Genomic DNA, 17,887 nt, shown 5'->3' with positions numbered 1-17,887 from the left:
TTAACACAAGTTGTTTCATCCCCTACCTCCCTTCCCTCACCCCTGCATTTACACCTTACTTGGAAATCCGCTGACACATTTATTTCGGGACACGCTTTTACCTGATGCAACACCCGTCGGAGTAGTTGTAAAAAGGAGTACAAAATTTGAGTAATTCAATAACTTTTCCCTCTTTTAACCGATTACTTTAATTTAAAGAGTGTGGAAAGAGGAAAAAAGAATGGCTGCTGATTCTTTGAGCGCAGACATGGAAAATATGGACGTACAAGGTAAGGGAAGGTCCACGTGATTCCAGAAGAATAAGCTCTTGTAGAGTGCTATACAGATATTGAACCAGCTTTCGAGATTTCTCGAGTAATTCGTGAAACACGGCGTTTGATAAAAGACTACAGCTGTTTTTTCGAGCACTCTATCCAACTGAGGTCAGGCATTGATTGATTTTCAAGCCATTCAATAGTCGCGTGCAAAATTTGTACATTAATCGAAGCCATTTTTTTTTCATGCCATGAAAAAAAAAATGGCTGCAGTTTAACCACACCGTTTTCGTTAGGTGTCCGGGAACTGTGGTTAGATACTTTTATTTATAGCTGCACACTTCTTGCATTACGTGCAAGAAACCTAAATACTGTGTAAGAGGTTTTTTCAATTTCTCAGCAATCAATTATCGTCCATTGGACTGATTTCTCATTTCTTTCTTCCGCTTCTGAAATCGAAAGTAAAAGTATGTACATGCCAGGACAGGCATGACATGATCAAGTTCATAGCTTTGATGGTTTTTTAAGTTGTTTTGCATATTTTTCTTCATTTGAGAAAGTCCGTGAAATGTTACCATATTTTGAAAGGATAGTTTTGGCTAGCTATTTACATATTTTATGTTAATTATCATGATATCTGTCGTATCCTGATTGGTGAACACAGCATGCCAAAGTGTAATGATAATTATTGCTTAGCAATTTTAAAATTGCTGAAAGCAAAATGAATATACAATTATCAAGCAATTCTGTAGACAAAGTCTTGTAGGTCGTTTACCAATTTTAGCTAAGTCTAATATAATTGTTATAATAGTTTATCTTTTTTCCTTAACATGGGTATGATATTCTCCATACTGTTCTCCGCATATTTCCCGAGGTACTGACAAGGAGAATTTGTTTGACAATATATTCAAGAGCTTTTTTTAGTTGGTGATCATTTCCTTTATTCTCCTGACCTTGATGATTGTTCCAGAGGTGAAAATATAAGGAGAAATTAGATGCTAGGTACTTTTAGAGGTCAAAGCCCTTTGACAGTCCAAGATCTAAATATTAACTCTCCCCACTGTTTACCATACAAGCTAAAACTTAAGTGTGAGAAATTGGAGTTAATTAGACAATATTCATGTTGATATTTTGTCTTTCTTCTCATCACTGATCTGCTTGGAAATGTATCGATTTTTAAAGGGGAAATTCCTTCACTTCTTGGAGCTAAAGAATTAATTACTTGTGGTATTATCAGAGCAATAACATTTATTTATCTTCTTCAGAAACAGTAAACAAAAGTAGTGCTTCTATGTCAATGGCATTGCACTGAGATTATTTTAGCCAGATATTTTGGAGTCATATAAAAAGGGGCTATTCAATAATGGCACTCTAAATTGCCTAGTCGTTGAAGCGGTTAAGTTAGGGAAGGTTTGATAAATTTGATAAAAAAACATACACCAGAATATCAAGGAAAGACTACCAATCCTTAAGTAACATTAATTTTGAAACTTATTGACAGACAGATTTTTCAAACTTTCCAGCCAATTAGTGTTTTGTAGTATTTTTTATATGTAGGAATTTGCTTTATTATGTTCAAAACTCAGTGACTTGTATTTTTTCAAAGCTAACCCTTGTTCTGCAATCTTACTTGCACCCTACTTAATTGTTAACATTCATATTGATAGATTTTAGCAACACTTAGGAACACAGGTACCTTTATGGCAAATTTTGTGAGTCAGTTGTTTATTAGTTTCCATACATCTGAAAATATACATTTCTTGTTTTGGTTTGCTCCAATTAAAAATTTTTTAATCTGCTTTTTTTATTATTCTTGGACTCAAGTATGACTTTTCCAAAAAGGTTTTTTAATTTTTCACTCTGTTATCACCTTCAAAAATTCCACACAATTTTTCTTATAAAATTCCATAAGATATAGTAGTCTCTCTGTTTGAAATTTTTTCCAGGTCCTAGCTAGTTAGCTAGAGATGCGTTACTTTTCCCTTTCCTATCTTCGAAGGGGGACCTGGCTATGCACCCTAAAGCTGTCTCGTTCGGCTCATTGCTGTAAGCCATATAGGCTCATAAAGGCCCATGCTCAAGACAGTGCAAACCAAGTTAGCTTAACAAGGGCCATTAGAATGTATTGCCCCCTTAAGAGCATAGGTTAGTGAAGTGTTGCATTCTTTTATGTGCTTGCGTACTCTTGTAATGGAATTAACACAGCTTAACTTTTAGTTAATGATCCTTTTCATTCATTCAATTTGATACATTAGAAATCTACCTTAGTTGGTCAGTATATATGTGGCATGAATTACTTATAAAGGAAAACTCCTTACAGAGATTTGTCTAACAGGGTATTCATGCTGCGGTTGTTATGGAATATCACCATTTTTCCCCCTTTGAATTGTTCTTTATTAGCCAATGGCCCAGTGATCTACACTTCGGAAAAAGAAGGAAGTGATGAGTCTGGAGATGGATCTGCTCAAAAACCATATAAAACTGTTATGCAGGTATATTTTCCACCATAACACAATTTAGTTTACATGTAGTCAATTATTCTGATGCAGCTTAGTTGTTGGTTTGGAAATACATTGAATATAGCTGATGGGAACATGTGGCATTTTTTCCTTGTTCAAGGCTTTGCGCATCACTGATGGAGAGGAACCTCTACCTCAAATTATGGTGGATGGTAAAGCTGATGGAGAGGTATTAATAGTGCTCATTAATTTACTTTCTCTTCAAAATTTCCAGCTTATTATAAAATGAATTGGTTTTTTTTATTTCTGGGCAATTGAGAATTGTTTCTGACCTTCCCCTTCCTAGACAATCCTTGTTCCTCTCTGTTCCTGCAGCTCTTTACCAAACATTCCTTCTTTTTGTCAACTTCCAGAATTCAGAAGGAAACCACATAATGTATTCTTAATGCTATTATGAGTATTACTCATTTCATGTATGATAAATGATCCTGCATAAATTTTCAAACTAATGAGTGCATTTTTGGGTTGATCAATGTATTTCACTTTGATTCCAGAGGTATGAAAAACTTGCCAAGGCTCAGCTGAAGAAAGTGACCAAGATTTATGCACAGGAAAAAAAGAAGTCAGAAGACAGAGAGAAGAAGGAGGTGATGGAATCTATTTCTCATTCAGTATAATTGATATGCTAAAGTACTAATCAAGAATTTTGAGGCACCTTGAAGTTTCAAGGGGAAAATACTAGCAGTACTAAAGCTGAGACAGGAGAAGAGGTGGGAGGCCATAAGATGAAGGAATCATACACCTGCATGACTACTTTTGATGCACTTTGACATCAAACATTCAACTGGAATGTCCTTGTTGTCATCGGCATTTTGAACCAAACAAAGCAGACAGAGAGTTGTTAGGAAATCGCGCTTGGTTAGCTCAAGTTGTAGAATGCTAGACTGTCATGCAAGAGGTTGAGGGTTCAAGCCCTAGACTGGACCAACTCACAGGGTCTTAAAATAACTGAGGAGAATGTGTTACCTTTGCTTCGACATAATCAGCAGATCGTTAGACATTCTAGTCTTCTTGGGTAAGGAAGATAAGCTATAGACCCCATCTCCTGCATCATTTCTCTACTGGTTAGCAGCCCTGGGATGTTAAAAAACCCACACACTTCTCACAAAGAGTAGGAAACGCAGCTCCCATTGTTTTGGTTGAGCCTTACTATTGTTTATATGGGCCCAATGGGTTAAATCAGCTCTGAGCTGAAGTGGGCCACCCTGTCTAAATACTGATCGCAAATACATACATGTTCATACATGAGAGAGATTTCACCAGTGCAGGCAGTACTTTTGCAGTAACGTCACTTTACATTCATAGTCCTTTGAATGTGCAGTTTTGGAGCATAACAGTATAAAATTAATGTAGTTACTAATTAGTGTTACATTACGTCACATGGTAGGCTGAAAAAGCACAGCAAAGAGAGAAGAATCTGGAAGAGGCCAAGAAAGTTACTATTAAGGAGGATGAGAGTTTGCCAAAAGCTACAAGGGTAAGCATTTAAACACATGCATTGTGGTACTCACTACACTTTACATATCATTTGCTTTTAATCTGTACGTGGAACTTTCTTATTTCTGGCTGCAAAAATCCACTTGTTATTGAACACTTAAAATTAATGCTGAAAAATAATGTGGAAGGAAATAAGGTGCATATAAATTTTTCCATTGTTGTTGTCAAGTTTATGTTAAATCTAATTTCAATTTCTTTCAAGGGTACTCTTACTATGAATTGTTCAAATTGTGTGTATTTTATTTTTGAAATAATTTGAACAGATACAGATCAGTGAGTCAGTAGCTAACCGTGACAAGAGAGTGAAGGTATTTGGTTGGGTTCACAGACTCCGAAGACAAGGTGAGTTTCTATGGACAGTATCAGGTCTATAAAGGTGTTTTTAGGTCATGATTGTGGCTCCACAGAAGCTGCAGTCCTGCCATAATTTCTTGTAAAGTAATTGAAAAGATTAAATAGCTTGAATTTTTTATCTCTCTTGGTATAACTGAATGTTATGGTAAGATGATAAGTTGATATGTTTTACTATATTCTCCCTTGTATTTTTGCACCAGGTAAAAACCTGATGTTTATGGTTCTTCGAGATGGCAATGGGTTTCTTCAGTGTGTCTTATCAGATCTTTTGGTAAGCAACACAAATTATATCTTTGGATTATTCTTGTCAAAAAATTCAGTCAACATGGGTACACTGCGGCTTTAAAGATCGCCCTGTTCAAATGTGTGCAAAGTTTAGTGTTAGTATATTAACTATTAGAGCTAATAGCCTCTAATAGTTTAATTAATTTCCCTTTTTTTTCCTTCCAACCAAAATTGTAACACTTGAATCTAATTATTAATTAAATGTAAAATTTGGTGATCATGTTAAAGCTAGCTAAAGTGAATGAATAATATTTTAATTCTTGACTATATCTTAGAGTACTGATTTTTTTTTTTTTCACTTCTCAGTGTCAGACCTATGAGGCTGTAACATTGGCCACTGAAGCCTCTGTGTGTCTCTATGGTGTAATCAAGGCACTTCCAGAAGGAAAAACAGTAAGGCACTTTTTTATTTCTTCATCATCTCCTTCAATATTCTTTTAGGAATAAGGCATTCATGATCCTTTCCTACTTCTCTACATCCTAGGCTTTAAGTTCTATTTTGTTCCATGATGACCATATCAGTTTCAGTCCTTGATCCACACCTGCTAGTCTTTTAAAAATCATAAGTAGCACTCTTTTCTCCTGGATTCTAAAGAGGGCTTATTGGTAACCTGCTCTATGTTTGTCTTGGAGGTATTCTCCTGCATTTGGTTGAAATGAATTTCATGCATATCTCAGCGTAACTTAATTTTTCCCTTCAGGCTCCAGGTGGACACGAAATGGTTGTAGATTTCTGGGAACTTGTTGGGGATTCCCCTGCTGGTGGAGTTGATAACCTGGTGAACGAGGTCAGGAGATCTAAGAATGCTCAAGTTATAAAAATACCTTTTTAAGTCCCATGAGTGACCAAGACAGAAATTCTCCTCACAATATCAATACAATATTGAGCAGACAAGAAATAGGAATAAAGACAAATATCAATTAGGGGATTATTAGTTGATCCAATATCAAATTCTCCAAACTAACATCACAAGAATTGTATAGTAGACAATAAGAAGAATTACTCAATAAATGAAATCTTGAGAGTGAAAAGGTTAAAATAAATCAACTACACATTCAGTTATTTGTATGTAGTACAGGGTTCAGGACTTTTATAGAAGTTTTACTATCTTTACTGTTCATATTCTTACCAAGAAACATTTTTTCTAACTTTGTTACATATCTAAAGATAGTTATTCACTCAAAAAGATTGGAGCAATTCATTGAAGATGTGAATTCTCACTTCTTATATTTACAAGTTAGGTTTTTAAAATGTAAGATTACATGTATTACCTAATAACATGAGTTCTGATGAAAAAAGGCTGAAACTTAAAGCTTAGCATTGCTAATTTAGTGTTAATTTATCAACAGGAATCTGCCATAGACACTCAGCTTGACAATCGGCATATTATGCTGAGAGGTGAAACGGTGAGTTCAATATTGAAATTCTCCTTTAATTTCTCACTCCTGAATTGACGCATTTGCTGTGAGGTAATACTGACAATACAGGTTTTGCATCCTGACCTACATGTAGTCATTTTGTACATCTTAGGTTTCCAAGATCCTGAGAATGCGCTCAACAGTTACACAATGGTTAGTGAGCTACATTTATTTTAGATTAAACATAGTGTCATGTAAACTCCACATGTTTTGACTGTCTTTAATAACAGGACATTTTTGGAATGATTTAGGACAGTAATATCACTCTTGTCACTTAATATGCCATTAATAGTCATCCAAAAATGGTAAATATCCCACAATGCTTCGTAAATAGGCATGTACATGCAATCATTGGTTTTACAACCCTTGTATCCTCTCTCTGAATATGGTAACTGGCATGTGTTCTGTGAGAGTGGTTAAAGTAAACATACATACCCCCATGGATCACCTCTGCCATAATTCCTATTGCTGCCAGGGATCTTGGAAAAAATACACAAAATCTAGACTCACCATTGACAATTTGATGAACATTACTATGCAATTATGAATAATTTTTCAAGATATATTCCATTTGAATCAAGGAGACATTTCTTTTCTGGACTATTATAATGTTCGTGTCATAAGGTTAATACCAGATTTTGGTCAATTTACTGAGAGTTCAAGTTCCCAATAATAGAAAGCTAACTTGCAATGATGTATTCAAAGAACTTCATTGTTTTAGTTTCAGAGCTCATTACTTCAATCGCAGTTATGATGAGGTAACACATTTGAAAGTTAATCAGAAGTGACTAAAAGTCAATTAATTTTCTGTTACACATGATACATACAAATAAGTGTACATTTTACAGGAAAAATGGTATTTTCTCAATTTTTGTCCATAATAGGAAATCCATCCAACACCATACCATTTTCATTTGAGATCATCTTAAACAATAACTAAGTAATATGTGATGAGAACAACGAGTTAGGTTAAGTTTGAAAGATGCATGTAATTAACAGATACTCCTACAGACAATTAGTTGTAGTTTGAGTCAGAATACTATCAGTTAATATTAAATTGTATTTATTTGTCTTCTGACAGGTATTTCCACCTACCATGGTGCAAACACAAGTGGAAGGAGGATCCACTCTCTTTGATTTCAATTATTTTGGTGAACCAGTAAGTTTTGAACTTTATGTGTTGCTTAGGTACAAAAAATTAGGTAATTTATAGGCCTTTGTTGGTCAATGGGTAATTTTCCATCGGATATCAGTGTGATACATGTATGTAGGAAAATTGGTTTACTCAAGGCTATTTAGGTGTTGTTGTTGTTGTTGTTGTTGTTTTTTTTTTGAGTAAAATTTCTTTGCTTGTACTGTTGACCAATCATCAAACACTGCATTTTTTATTTTTCAGTTACTCTGTGTAGGAAATATCTTAGTCTTTTAGTTAACATTTTTTCAAGGCTGTGACCTTTAAATGTGTGGCAGCTTATTCAGAAGTACTAAGGTGTGGGATTTCAGAAAACTTGATCTTTTAAAAAAAGAACAAATTTTCTGTAATGCTGTATATAACTAGAGGCATGATTTGGAAAAGTTGATTTTCATTGAGATAGTTGTGTCAGAGGCAGTTTGAATTTCATAATTACAAGCACTATTGTGAATATGCCTTTTGATGAATTTACATATTAAATTGTATGATGTTATTATTTGATTATTAGGCATATTTGACACAGTCATCCCAGCTTTACCTGGAGACAGTAATCCCAGCACTTGGTGATGTGTTCTGTATTGCTCAGTCATACAGAGCTGAACAGTCGCGTACAAGAAGGCACTTGTCAGAGTAAGTGCTGGTTGGTTACCTGTAGCAAACAGGTGGAAGTTGTTATCGTAATCTAACACAAAATGATCCCAACTAATTTGCAAGGGAAATGTGTACTAGCTAGAAGGGAGAATTAACAATCAGATCAAGTTTAGTTGCAAGGCTGTGTTCTTGCAGAGACTGATTGACACAGGCAACTGACAGTTGTGCAATTTAGGCAACCTAGATTTGTAACATGAGCCTTCAAGCATCCACTGACTCATCTAAAAGAGCAAAAACTAGAAAAATAAAACAAATTCAAACTGTGGTACCCAATATATGCCCATTGCTTTAAATGTAGTCTGCTTAAGCAGTCAATTGTGGTTAGTATGCCCATGTAGCACTTGGTTCCCACTCCTTGATTCTTGGAAATGTAGGGAATTGCGTGTAAGGTAGCTAGTCCAGAATTTCAGCATTCATTGTGTAAACATGATGCCAGGCTATATTATTTTAAATGATTAAAAGTGCCTTGATATTAGCAGACAAGTCAAGAATTTAAAGAAAGCGACAAAAGTTTTGAGTCTGTAAAACATGTTTCAACAGAAATTTCTGTCATTTTCAGTTAATTACTGTACAAAGCATTGAAAGTTGAACTATATAGTAAGTAGAACAACTAACCAACAATTTTAGATTAAAACTGCATTTTCACATCAAAAAGCAATTATAATTATTTCTTCACTTTGCAGATACACTCATGTGGAAGCTGAATGTCCTTTTATATCATTTGATGATCTCCTGGACAGAATTGAAGATTTGGTATGGAAACACACTTGATCTGTTTATTGGTTTGGCTTACTGATTACTTATCATCCAAGTGTCATATTTTATTACAATGTTATGTAAACTGAGGCCATCAATTAATTTTTGTACTTCCATTTGTCCTTTCAGGTATGTGATGTTGTGGATAGAGTGCTGAAATCTCCCCATGCAGACATACTCAAAGAATTTAATCCAGTAAGTACAGGCAAGAAATCTTAAGAAAACTGCAGAAACTGATCCTGCTTAAGTAACACAATAAAATTTGTTATTAGATAGAAAAGGTACAAAGTCATTACTAACATATAAAAAAGCACTTATTGAAATGTTTGATCAGGATAATGTTTATACTTGGAAATCATTGTGTCCTAAGTACTATTCCATTAGAAATTTAAGCAGTTTTCGTCAGTGTTGTTTTTAGTAGGTATTAGTAATTATTATTAATCTTGAAATAAGAATTGATATATATTTTTTACATGTAAATTCTTATAGTTATATACATATATTTTGATATTTTTAGTGAATTATCTATTTTATTAATATTTTGCTTAAATTCTCCCCTACCGTTTTTTTTATTGGGCTTTCACCTAGTTGGAGCTTGCTCTGTTGTGACTGTCCCTTACTGAATTTTCCTCTTCACTATTGTTATTTTCAGTTTTTTTTTCTTCTTCTTCTCTTACCAATTTACATTACCTGTCATCTAACTATTATTTGTCATATTTAAAAGTTATGTACTTAGTACAAGTCAAATAAATAAAAAATAAATAACAATGATTATAATTCAGTTACTATTAATAATCATCATTTACTAATAATAATTTTTTTGGCAATAATTATCATTTCTGTTAACAATTTAGCTCTAATGTGCAAGGCAGAAGAAAAACAGATGGAGGGTTTATCAAAATATTTGTATGTTAAGATAACAATTAGTGCCTAGAAGGTAGCCTGATTATCCCAAGGACTTTTAACTTACATGTGAAATCTTTTGTGTTCCTTCAGGATTTTAAGCCACCCAAGAGACCATTCAGGTAAGTCCATTGAGCACTGCATGAATATATTTAGATTGTTTCAAAAAGAGTTATCAGTTTTTTTGGATTGAATTTGGATTTCAGTTTTTTAAAATTCCAAATAATTTTTCTTCTTTATTGGGTAATACTTATATATATTATAACTGACATTTTTTTTATTAGGAGAATGAACTACAGTGATGCCATCAAATACCTGAAAGAACATGACATTAAAAAGGAAGATGGCACCTATTATGAATTTGGAGAGGTGTGCAATTTCAGTAGATTGCTGAGTAAAAATATAGACATTTGATATCGATTTCAAGTTGATATGTCAACAGTTCTGAGGATCCACCTCATAGAGTTTCAAAATTTTTTTTCAATGTGGATACTGCTTTAAATTCTCAGAGGTGCCTGATAATAGAGTCCTTTAACTTAGGTTAAAAATGTTTTAGAGTGGAATGTACTCTGTTAGTGATAATCTTCTTGGGTCTCCTTGTTAAGGACATTCCTGAGATGCCAGAAAGGAAGATGACAGACCAGATCAATGAGGTAAATCAGTCATTCAGTCATTCATAAACTCCGAATAGTTACCATCATGATAATTTTTTTTGTATAACCCTTTAATTTACTCTTAAGATTGATTGGTGTCTAATTTCTCCTCACAGTATCACCATTGAATCAAACACTTAGGGTTTTGAGAATAAGAAAACAATGGCTAACTTAAGTAGGTCTTGAGTGTACAACAATTTCTCCTGGTCAGTAACCCATGATTGTAGCACATAGAAAAGTGTGGAGAATATGTATACTGATGTTAGGATGTAAGGGGTTTAATTTTGTCGTCATTTTTGTTCTAGCCAATCCTGCTGTGTCGCTTTCCTACCAACATTAAGTCTTTCTACATGTATAGATGTCCAGAGGACAAGGGTCTGACTGAATCAGTAAGTACACAAGTTTTTTTGAAAGCCTGTAAGCCAAGTTCTACAAATGTAGAGTTGTAGTGGCTATAATCTATTATCTTAGTCAAAATTGTTCAAACATTTTTTTGTCTGCATTCTTGTCAATGTTAGTAACAAATTAATAGGAATGCATTGAAAGTAAAAACAACCACAACAAAACAAAAACCAAGATTGAGAGGTAGTGGAGTGTGTCAGTCACTTTAGATTTCCTACAGCATCTACTACCTTTTTTGACAACGTAAAGGTTAATAAAATATTCGTCATATCGACATGTACATGTAGTTTTGGAAAATGTGACCACAAAGGTTGCATCCTGCTTATGGGCATCCATGCCTTGCTCATCATTAAAAGTGTGCATGTTAAACTTAGGTTGATCTCCTGATGCCTGGAGTTGGTGAAATTGTTGGAGGATCCATGAGGATGTGGGAATATGTAAGTATTTGGAAAGGATGACATATTTGTGTTCCTTACAATTTTAGTGTAGTTTGGTGCAGTGTCCTGATACCATGATCCTTGCATCAGTGACTCCCCCTAAAAAAGTAGGGCCTACAGATAAGAGATCTTCCATTTAGCTAAAAACAAGTGAGAAACTGAGTGAGCATTTCTCCACCATTGAACACTTAACCTTTCAAGACATAAATTTAGCACAAACATTCCGAATACTTAACAATGTTTTAGTTAAACAACTTGAAGCAAATGTGCAATAACCTAAGTCTCCCTATGGTTTTCATACATTATCCAGCAAACAGTCAACAAGAATACTCAAACTTATAAGGGAATAATTGTTATCTTGATTTAACACCAAATTCTCATATCTATTAACATAAGTGATAGGGGAGAATTAACCATTAGATCTTCAGAGATAAAAGGGTTAATACTAAATTAATTGATCAATAATTGATCAAGCTTCAACATATTTCTCCCCCCCCCCCCCCCTCAACCACCATCCCAGGGGCTAACATTGTGTGCAGATTTATTTGGTGGCCAATTTTTTTGTGAAAGATAAATATTAACAATCTTCTGAGCTACTCCACTTGGGAAGGAGAAATCTTTACCTTTGGACACCTCCATATTTAGGTAAAATACTTGTATTCCACCAGAAAGACTTGACATTTCCAGTTCAAATCCCCCAACTCGGCCAGATAAGGTTCAAATCCCCCACCTACCAGGACAGACAACAGTAGAATGCCTGTCAGTTGTTTGGGGAGGGGGGGGGGGGAGTGGGCAGGGTGTTTAAGCTTCAAATTGATTGGCACATTACCCTGTTCCTGAATTGATGTTTATACCTTCGATTTGTTTAGGAGGAGCTGCTGGAGGGTTACAAGAGAGAGGGTATTGACCCCAGCCCTTACTACTGGTACACTGACCAGGTATGTCTTTCCTACTGAATTACTTAAGGTTTAAGGGCAAATTTTTTTGCAGTGTGTTTTATTAATGATTACTGGTCACTTGTTCAAGACACTTTTCTTTGGGATTGGGTAAAAATGGAATGGCCTTTGAGTAGAGCTGAGTTCAAGGACCAGTTTTAACCTTCTTACTTTTAGGGGTGAAAAAAGTGTAAAAATACGTTGTGCAATAATAACACACTGTCCAGGAAATGGAGGGTTATAAAGTTCTCTATCTGAAAATATTGTTTTGATCTATACACACTCACAGCTATTATCACAAATAACTAAAGAAGAAAGACTACTTACATGTTGGTGAATATCTAAAGAATTAGCTTTCATTGGAATTTTTCTTCATTGTGGTATTTAAAGATAAAGTGCATCTTGTACAAGTGTTTTGAAAACAAAACTGAAGTAATATAAAAATAGCAAAAATCTGGCATGAGTTTTCTGGAGCAATCATGGAGAGGTAGTGAAATAAAACAAATGTTACTTGTACAGTACCTGGAATTACTTTCAAAACTTAATTGGAAGTCTCTCTGTACAGTAAAGCAATGGGCTCCAACACAAGGCTCTGGAAATATTAATCAAGACTATTTAGGCAATAAACTGCACTTTCTCTTGGTGTAGTAACCCACTTAGGTTGGTAGAACATGAGAACAGTTTGTAACTCATGAGCTGGAGGCTCTGTGGGATTACCGATGAAAAAAAAAAAAGTTTTTAGACCAATCAGGGTTCTCATAGTATCTGTCATGTTACAAATTGATATATGGACTTCACCAATAATATGTACCAAAATCATTCCTTTTGTTTTCACCCAATTTTGATGATCAAATTGACAAATAAATGTGTCCTCTTTTTTGTTGTTGTTACTCACAGAGGAAATATGGTTCTTGCCCACATGGTGGATATGGTTTGGGACTGGAGCGATTCCTCACATGGCTGCTGAACAGACAGCATATCAGAGATGTCTGTCTGTACCCACGCTTTACTGGAAGGTGTCGACCATAAAACAGATGTTCCTCAAAAAATTTTAAATGACCATGAACCAGTCAATATGGGACTTAGACTGAAATGCGTACCTATGGCAGTTCCTTAACAGCTAGAGTGTTACAATAGTTAGACTAAGTGTTAAAATACTTCTATAACAATTCAAGTGCCTGCCTCACAAAATAAAGAATTGTGCTCCCAAAATGTGCTGAGAAATTTCTTTAAGACACCAACTTAAACTTCACTTTTATTTGCATTATTCAGATGAATCAATCTTACACGTACAGTACGAAATCACAGATTATATGCTAGTCACCTTCAAGGGTGACTAGCATATTATTTTTCAAAATTGTCATTGCTAAATTTAACATTAAGGTTATGAAAATGGTGGAGATGATCAACTAAAGGACTTTGATTGTTTGACAAATTTTCCTATCATACTGTGGCTAAAATTTATGTCGGTATAGAATGCAAAGTGGAGGATAACCATACTGATACTGCAGTCAAAAGAAAGAGCATCTCCTTGGTTATTGGTATTGAAGGAGATGTTGAAAGATGAGCTGATATGAAATGCATTATCAGAAACATCTCAGAGAGAAAAGCACTAAAGACCTTTGCTGTCTATGGGATAACCACAGTCATCCCAGTTTCTCCTCATTATGGAGAAAAAGGATGATGGGTAACTGCTGTTACCAGTTCTTAAACAGACAAAGAAGTCTTGCATTTTCAATGTATTGCATGAATATATTTTCTTAGTTCCCAACCCATACCCTGGTTACCAGTTTTCCTTCAAAAAATTATACACATTAAAATGCAACAACACAGTATTGCCCATAATACTCTACTTCCAAATTTATCTATTAATTTCCTAATTTGCAAATGCAGAATATACATGTGTCTTGATAGTTAGTCAATGAAAAAAAAATAAATTTTAAGGTAGCAAATCTTTGGTTTATCATTTTGACCATCATTTTGATGACAATTACAGGGAAATGAATTAGTTTTCAGTATATTCAAAATATATTAGTTCATTCTGAAGTTGTAAGTACCCTACCTACAAACTTTATCAACAGTAGATATTCTTAGATCTGAAACCTGAGGAAAAGTATGAAAAACAGCTGCTTTTGCAGCAGGTGAAATTAAACAAACTTCTGTTCGGTGCTATTAAGGTCTCTCTCCAATACCACCAGCTAAATCATAAACTATCTGAGAGACTTCTCGTGCCAAAGAATCCACTGCTTCTCTTGTGTCTGCCTCTGCATAAACACGGACAACATCCTCAGTACCAGAGGGTCGAACAAAGGACCTTGCACTTTTATACCCGGCAACAAGCTTATCAATTTCTTCTTGAAGCCCCTCTGGAGCTGTAGTCTTCCTCTCAGAATCTGTTGTTTTAATGACTGTGCGATCCTTGATGGTGACTTTGCGTTGCCTATTGGGGAGGTCTGTGTATGCGGCTCCCCAGTCCTCCAAGCTCCACCCCTTTTCATAAAGGATGGTTTCAACCACTAACATGTCACTCATGGCATCACCCACAGTTTGGTTGATAAGATCTACCATGCTTAAAAACTTTTCAGCTGCTTTGTGCTTCTCAGTGCCAGCATCAGTGTCTTGAACAATAGCCTTCATCTTGGCCACAACATCCTTTGTAAACAGCACAGTTCCATGGCCATTTGCTTCAAAGTAGACTCCAATATCAAATTCTTCAGCTTTGTGGTGAACATGCTTCACTCCTGTCTTTGCACAAGCTACAGGAACACCAAGGGTGCTCTCGGCATAGGATGTTGAGCTACCATTGGCATAAGCTGTCTGGACTATTCCTAAACCTCTTTCGAGTGTCACTCCTGTTTTATCAAGTTTGTCTTTCAGGTAACCCACCATCAAGGTGGCAATTCTATCTCCATCTAACAAACAAAATTTATTTTCTTTGTTGAAATAAAAATACAGGACTCGATCAGCATCCCCATCGAATGTGACGCAACGATCACCTGGGGTTATAACCATTCCTTCAGGAGCACGTTGATGAAGCTTGACAAAATCAGCACCACACTTTTCGTTGAGCTTTCCAGTTGATCCATCATTACACACCCAAATGGAGAGGGTATCATTCAGGTGCTGGGCCATTTCTTTGATTTTTAGAGCTCCTACTCCATTTGCACCATCCAGCTTAATAACTGGTACATCAGTTTTGCCTGATAGTGAACGCAGATGAAGGAAAGCCTTGGAGATCTTCTTGTAATATCCCTCTTCTGTAGCCTCGCCATATTCACCGGCTGTATTGGCACATCTCACCATGTAATGCAACTGAGGGGTTGACAAAACACCTACAAAAAATTATATTTCACAATTTAAATTTCAAGGTTCAAAACAACATTGTAACCTTTAGACCCCTTCGAGTGATTAACATGTAGTTTCTCCTTACAATATTACCCCTGAATTAAACATTAAAGGACAAGAGAATAAAAGAAATGATCACTAACAAAAAAGTTCTTGATTGTTCAACAAATTTTCCTTGTCGGCACCTTGAGAAATGAGTAAAGAACAACTGGGGAATACAGATACTGATGTTAGGATGTAAAGGGTTAACACAGATATAGATACAATAACACTGTAAGGCATTACAACTTTTATACATCACTGAAACCCTTAAACTCCTAAAAGTAACCAAAAAAAAATACTTTTTACATTGTCAACATAATATCAACCAGACAAGTGATAAGAGGAAAGATATTAATTAAAGGATTATTAGTTGAACTAATACCTAACTCACCCAACTAACATCATAGAAATTATATGGCAGACAGTGAGGGGAATTACTAATGAGATCTTGGGAATGAAAGTGTTAAGCTAATAAGGGTGCCAAAAGGACTTTAATACAGGAAATCTGTATCAGTTGGTAAGAAATTTGAGTTTCGTGTTCATCCCATTACAGTTTAAGATAAACAGGGTAATTAAGTATTATTGACTGAGTTGACAATATAAATTGGCCACTATGAACGATTTCAAAACTCATGTTTCAAGCGTTAGCCCTTCAGTCTTTCACTATGACAAAGGGCTAATGCTCAAAATGTCAGCTTTGAAACTCTTTAAAGTGGCCAATTTAAGTCTTCAACCCAGTTGATAACACCAAATTACCCTGTTAGTCTCCCACCAATGCAGCAAGACAGTTTCTTTACAAACTTACCCCCTTTACAGTTAAAGATCACATTGTTAACTTTTATTCAGGTGTATAAAACAAAGTGTTAGTTTATCTGCCAAAAGGAAAAACAGATATGAGGGGATGTTCACAGCTTTTTCTTTTCTACTTGGGAGTTAAGAATAAACAACTGCTGCACAGTTTGCTAGAACTATAGAGAGAAGACACACTGCATTAGGTCACACCAGCTAGAGTCTTAACCCTTTAACTCCCACAAGTGATTAAAATGTAACTTCTCCCTTTAATATTCATACATTATCCAACAAACGGGTGATGAGAATATTTAACTTATCATGTACAAGTTGTTTTATTGATCTAGTACCAAACTCTCGTAACTGATTTACATGAAAATGTGAAGCAGGTAGAGGGGAGAATCAACAATCAGATCTTGCAAGTTTAAAGGTTAAAGGTGTTTCTACAAGTTTCACTGCCACCATGTCACTTATACCAATTATTGTCCAAATAAACCACTTTATCCTACAATCAGAGCTCTCATAAAAGACACCCTTGTAAGTTATTCAGCAGCTTTGCATATATTTCTGGCCACCTTCACATGATAATATTAGTATTTCTAAACAATATCACCACAGTTTAACATTCCTAGACTCCCCGGCGCTTAGAGGTCGTCCAATTTTGTTAGTATTGGAGACAGGAATTACAATCTTTCTAGAGTTCTAACTTACAAACGAGAACTCTCACTAAACTTGGATAGAGAATACATCTTACCGGTTGAACTAAGGATATGGCCGAAAGATTGAGCTCGGCTCTTTACTTCCGTTCGGTATTCAACCCCTCCTCCCCCAAAGGAAAAATTATCTCCTTACCGTAATCCTGATACGATCCACCCAAAGCTTCAATTCCTTCCGCTAGAGCCTGCACGAACTGTTTACCACTCGGTCTGGTGTCTCTTGCGATGAAAACTTTAGCTGGGACATTCCAATCGATACCGTGTTCTGTGACTACCCCCCTCAGGACTTCAGCCACATCTTCAGCATTGGCAAGTTCCGATGCATGTCTCTCCCAAGATGGCTGTAGCATCTCGCCAAAAGGATCTACAAGTTTCACGCCATTATCGTGCTCTGGGTTATGAGAAGCAGTGACGACCACGCCGATCACTTGTCCATCTTTGGCCTTTGAACGCAGAACGGCGAGCAAGCCCATGCGAAACATCACAGAGTCCAGATTGTCAGCTAGCGTACGAAACCCTGCGGTTCCATAACTGAACTTCATGTCAGGTTTTGGATGTTGCTTACTAACTTCTGCAGCCTTCTGGAGAAAAGGATCCATAACCATAGGAGATTAGAACGGAGAAATAAAGGCTAATCACTAAAAGAAGCGTTTAATTTCCTCACGAAAGAAGACACGTTGGTATCTTGGTTCCAGATCTCTATCGCGCCCGAGTGCCAGCGCACGCCTTTTTTCAAAA

General features: G+C 35.7%; 2 protein-coding genes across 3 annotated transcripts; one reads left to right on the top strand and one right to left on the bottom strand.

Annotated features, from left to right (window-relative positions):
* The first annotated feature begins 160 nt into the window (after positions 1 to 160).
* Positions 161 to 13,469, top strand: LOC113675708 (asparagine--tRNA ligase, cytoplasmic). 2 transcript variants are annotated; one of them, XM_027192302.2, is made up of 24 exons: positions 161 to 269; positions 2,201 to 2,399; positions 2,655 to 2,746; positions 2,874 to 2,942; positions 3,268 to 3,360; positions 4,161 to 4,250; positions 4,534 to 4,612; positions 4,825 to 4,895; positions 5,216 to 5,302; positions 5,611 to 5,697; positions 6,260 to 6,316; positions 6,441 to 6,481; positions 7,050 to 7,086; positions 7,410 to 7,487; positions 8,029 to 8,150; positions 8,855 to 8,924; positions 9,057 to 9,122; positions 9,924 to 9,952; positions 10,115 to 10,199; positions 10,436 to 10,483; positions 10,789 to 10,872; positions 11,260 to 11,322; positions 12,192 to 12,260; positions 13,155 to 13,469. In XM_027192302.2, exons 2-24 carry the CDS (start codon positions 2,222 to 2,224, stop codon positions 13,284 to 13,286), a joined length of 1,827 nt encoding a protein of 608 aa, XP_027048103.2. In that variant the 5' UTR covers positions 161 to 269; positions 2,201 to 2,221; the 3' UTR covers positions 13,287 to 13,469. The 2 variants fall into 2 exon arrangements, with proteins under 2 accessions (XP_027048103.2, XP_027048104.2); XM_027192303.2 differs by lacking the exon at positions 2,201 to 2,399.
* Positions 13,470 to 13,499: 30 nt separating this feature from the next.
* On the bottom strand, positions 13,500 to 17,876 carry LOC113675709 (phosphoacetylglucosamine mutase). Its single transcript, XM_027192304.2, has 2 exons — positions 17,286 to 17,876; positions 13,500 to 15,589 (listed from the first exon to the last, which is right to left on the bottom strand). The coding sequence occupies exons 1-2, from the start codon at positions 17,752 to 17,754 to the stop codon at positions 14,430 to 14,432; spliced, it is 1,629 nt and encodes a 542-aa protein (XP_027048105.2). The 5' UTR covers positions 17,755 to 17,876; the 3' UTR covers positions 13,500 to 14,429.
* Between the last annotated feature and the right edge of the window lie 11 nt (positions 17,877 to 17,887).

The sequence above is a fragment of the Pocillopora damicornis genome, chromosome 4 (assembly GCF_964200805.1).
Source record: "Pocillopora damicornis chromosome 4, jaPocDami1.2, whole genome shotgun sequence".
In the NCBI taxonomy this organism is placed as follows: domain Eukaryota; kingdom Metazoa; phylum Cnidaria; class Anthozoa; order Scleractinia; family Pocilloporidae; genus Pocillopora; species Pocillopora damicornis.
Note: the sequence above shows the minus strand (reverse complement) of the source record. Positions and strands in the feature narration are given on the sequence as shown.

Excerpts from the sequence above, each read along its gene's own strand:
- LOC113675709 (XM_027192304.2), bottom strand. The coding sequence starts at position 17,754 with ATGGTTATGGATCCTTTTCTCCAGAAGGCTGCAGAAGTTAGTAAGCAA. Across the intron at positions 15,590-17,285 it reads TGGATCGTATCAGGATTACG|GTGTTTTGTCAACCCCTCAG; the intron begins GTAAGGAGATAA and ends AATTTTTTGTAG.
- LOC113675708 (XM_027192302.2), top strand. The coding sequence starts at position 2,222 with ATGCGTTACTTTTCCCTTTCCTATCTTCGAAGGGGGACCTGGCTATGC. Across the intron at positions 2,400-2,654 it reads TTGCCCCCTTAAGAGCATAG|CCAATGGCCCAGTGATCTAC; the intron begins GTTAGTGAAGTG and ends GTTCTTTATTAG. Across the intron at positions 7,087-7,409 it reads TCAATCGCAGTTATGATGAG|GTATTTCCACCTACCATGGT; the intron begins GTAACACATTTG and ends GTCTTCTGACAG.